This window comes from Octopus bimaculoides, chromosome 13 (genome assembly GCF_001194135.2).
Source record: "Octopus bimaculoides isolate UCB-OBI-ISO-001 chromosome 13, ASM119413v2, whole genome shotgun sequence".
Classification (NCBI taxonomy): Eukaryota; Metazoa; Mollusca; class Cephalopoda; order Octopoda; family Octopodidae; genus Octopus; species Octopus bimaculoides.
Genome location: NC_068993.1, coordinates 44,823,199 through 44,825,698, shown reverse-complemented (window position 1 = coordinate 44,825,698; position 2,500 = coordinate 44,823,199). Strand labels below are relative to the sequence as shown.

Genomic DNA, 2,500 nt, shown 5'->3' with positions numbered 1-2,500 from the left:
TAATGGGTAAGCTTCTAAAATGGTAAATCAAGTTAAATGGGATAATTAATTATTTGGTCACAGGTATCAACTGTTGTCAAGTGAGTGGCCGGTTAATTTGTCTTAAAACATTTCATAGCAATTCTTGAAAAATTTATTCGCAGAATATTCTTATATAATTACCACGCATTGATAAAATGCAGATATTTTCCTTTAAATATCACAAATTCGAATAAAATAATCACATGTAAATGTATTGCCACGTTTACTAACCTTAGAAGTCCTGATAAATTCCATTTTCGTGATTCCGTCAAGTGTTTTTCTTGTTTACAGCTTTCAATCCTCCATGTTACAAGGTTAGTCACATCTGATTGATATCGCATAAAAGATATTTTCAGATTATTATTCCTTCTTGACGATAATCTAAAACAAATCTTCCTTTTTTTAAAAACGAAATATTACAACTAAAATTTTAATCATGTTTTTCTTCATTTTTGTTTTATTATTGTATATAATAATTTGTTTTCATATTTTCTAGTTTCGTATTCTGGTTTGAGAGTTTGTCAATTGCAACATGATGGCGGCTGGAGGAGGTTTTACGTTTGGACTATCTCCAGCTCCAGCATTCGGTGCCACAAGGTAACGATAATTTACATTAATACTTTTATTATGTTAAAATGAAAAACGATCTTTCTTTCTATGTTCTACATCGACAAGTTATTTTTATTATGATTAATTACACTTTGAATCTCCCGAGACAAAATTAAGAATTTCATCAAGTCTTATAACATTCATTGATAGAAAATAGATCGATAATCGGTTTTAAACATGAGAGTAATACAAGCTATATATATATATATATATATATATATATATATATATATTATCTTTATTTTATGATATTTACTTTGTATTATATTATACTCATTTATTGTGCTTTTAATTATTAATTTTTCTCTATATGTGACAATGGATTTTCATCGATGAGTTCATGAACCTTGGTTCTTTTCCCTAAGACTATATATATATATGAAATGCACTCAATGATTTCAAATGAAAAACCCTCATAATTTACGGATATAAAACAAAAGCTCGTCACATAGAATCGGTCTTTATTATGGCCTACATTAAGGAACCAAATGTATAGAAGTTGAACTCATCATTACGATGTGTTTTTCTTCATATAAGCTCTGTGTTTGTATTTATTAGCATAAAAAGAATCTATTAGTCCCAGTTAATTGCCATTTTATTTTCATTCAATTAGTCTATAAAGTTCATTTGATAACAAATCCGTGTTTTATTTGTTCGTAAATAATGAGGTAAAAAATTTCTTATATAGATGAATTCGTTATATTTAAGAAGGGAAGAAACTCTTATTTATTTCTATGAAATACAATATGTGACTATATATTTTTCAGAGCGGGAAAATTATTAAAGATCTATTTACTGTTTTATAACTTTATAAAAGTGTATGTTTGTTATGAAATATAGAATTCGGTAAAATGCCTTGGCATGAAAATCTAGGCTTTTAAGTCACTCTTGTTACTTCGTAGCAGATATACTTCACACTCAAGGTTTTGTATATTGAATTCTAATTTTTCCTGTTTCTGGAACCATGTTATATTTTAACTTCTTTTAAACGTGAAAATCTCAAACGTTTAAAAAATAACAATTCTAGCTTCATATTTTTTAACTACATCCAAACAGTTTGAAATCCTGTGCAAAAAAAATTCATGAGAAACGGAAAATTGTGCGACTTGTTAGCAGTTCAAGTGTGGTCAATGTACTCTTGCATGTGATCCACATATGCACTATACATGCGCATTGAATGGATTTTAACACATTGCAGATGTTAAATCTGAATTGAAACATTCCTGTGAATGCTTTACAATGTTGCCATTTTTACGAAACTAATAAGGATATAATTGAACCCTTGGTCACCCTGGAGGCTGGTTTCGCCACCAGGCAGTTACAAACGTCGTTAGTAAACCTGTTTCTACCTCGTATCATCTTCGACATGGTGTCGGCGTTATTGAGATGCCAACTGACCATCGACAACCAGTTAGACCTCGTATCGCCACAGCCATATTGTGAGACATGCGTAAAACTCTGATTTCACTCTGCCACGGACACCACTTCCTTGGAAACATTCATCAATGTTTCTGCAAATAATCTCCGTTACAATCATAACATAGGTATACCTGCCCCTGGGGGCACAAATTTTCAACAAATACTGCTTAGATGCTGTAGATTCAGGGTATATAGGGATTTATGGGAAAGAATTTTTCCGAGGGGTTAGGGAGATGAGTTTCGGAAAATTCACACGCTTCATCGTTTTTCTTCCATAACTTATGGATATCTTTTGATAAAATTTTATTCAAATACCTTTCGAACGGCATAGATTATGATTATAAAGAAATTTGTGGGGAAAGAAGTTTCGAAAAAAAAAGCGGAGTTTCGGATCAGAAACACCAAGTTGGAACTAATCCGTTTTGATGGATTTTTCCCTTCTTTTTTTTTT

General features: G+C 30.9%; 2 protein-coding genes across 7 annotated transcripts in view; one reads left to right on the top strand and one right to left on the bottom strand.

Moving 5' to 3' along the window:
• Positions 1–378, bottom strand: part of LOC106880692 (myotubularin-related protein 8) — a 223,581-nt gene extending 223,203 nt beyond the window's left edge. The window contains exon 1 of the mRNA XM_014930780.2: positions 253–378. Coding sequence (XP_014786266.1) covers positions 253–276 — 24 coding nt within the window. The 5' untranslated portion in view covers positions 277–378. The remainder of the gene's footprint in view (positions 1–252) is intronic.
• Positions 379–510: 132 nt separating this feature from the next.
• Positions 511–2,500, top strand: part of LOC106880673 (nucleoporin p58/p45) — a 58,999-nt gene continuing 57,009 nt past the window's right edge. For 5 of the 6 annotated variants that reach the window (XR_008265390.1, XR_001410772.2, XR_001410771.2 and 2 more), the window contains exon 1: positions 521–618. Coding sequence is in view for 3 of the 6 variants with exons in the window: in XM_014930736.2 (XP_014786222.1) it covers positions 554–618 (65 nt within the window). In the remaining 3 variants the exon portion in view is untranslated. Of the gene's footprint in view, positions 619–2,500 lie in introns of all 6 variants that reach the window. The other variant, XM_014930727.2, reaches the window with a different exon arrangement.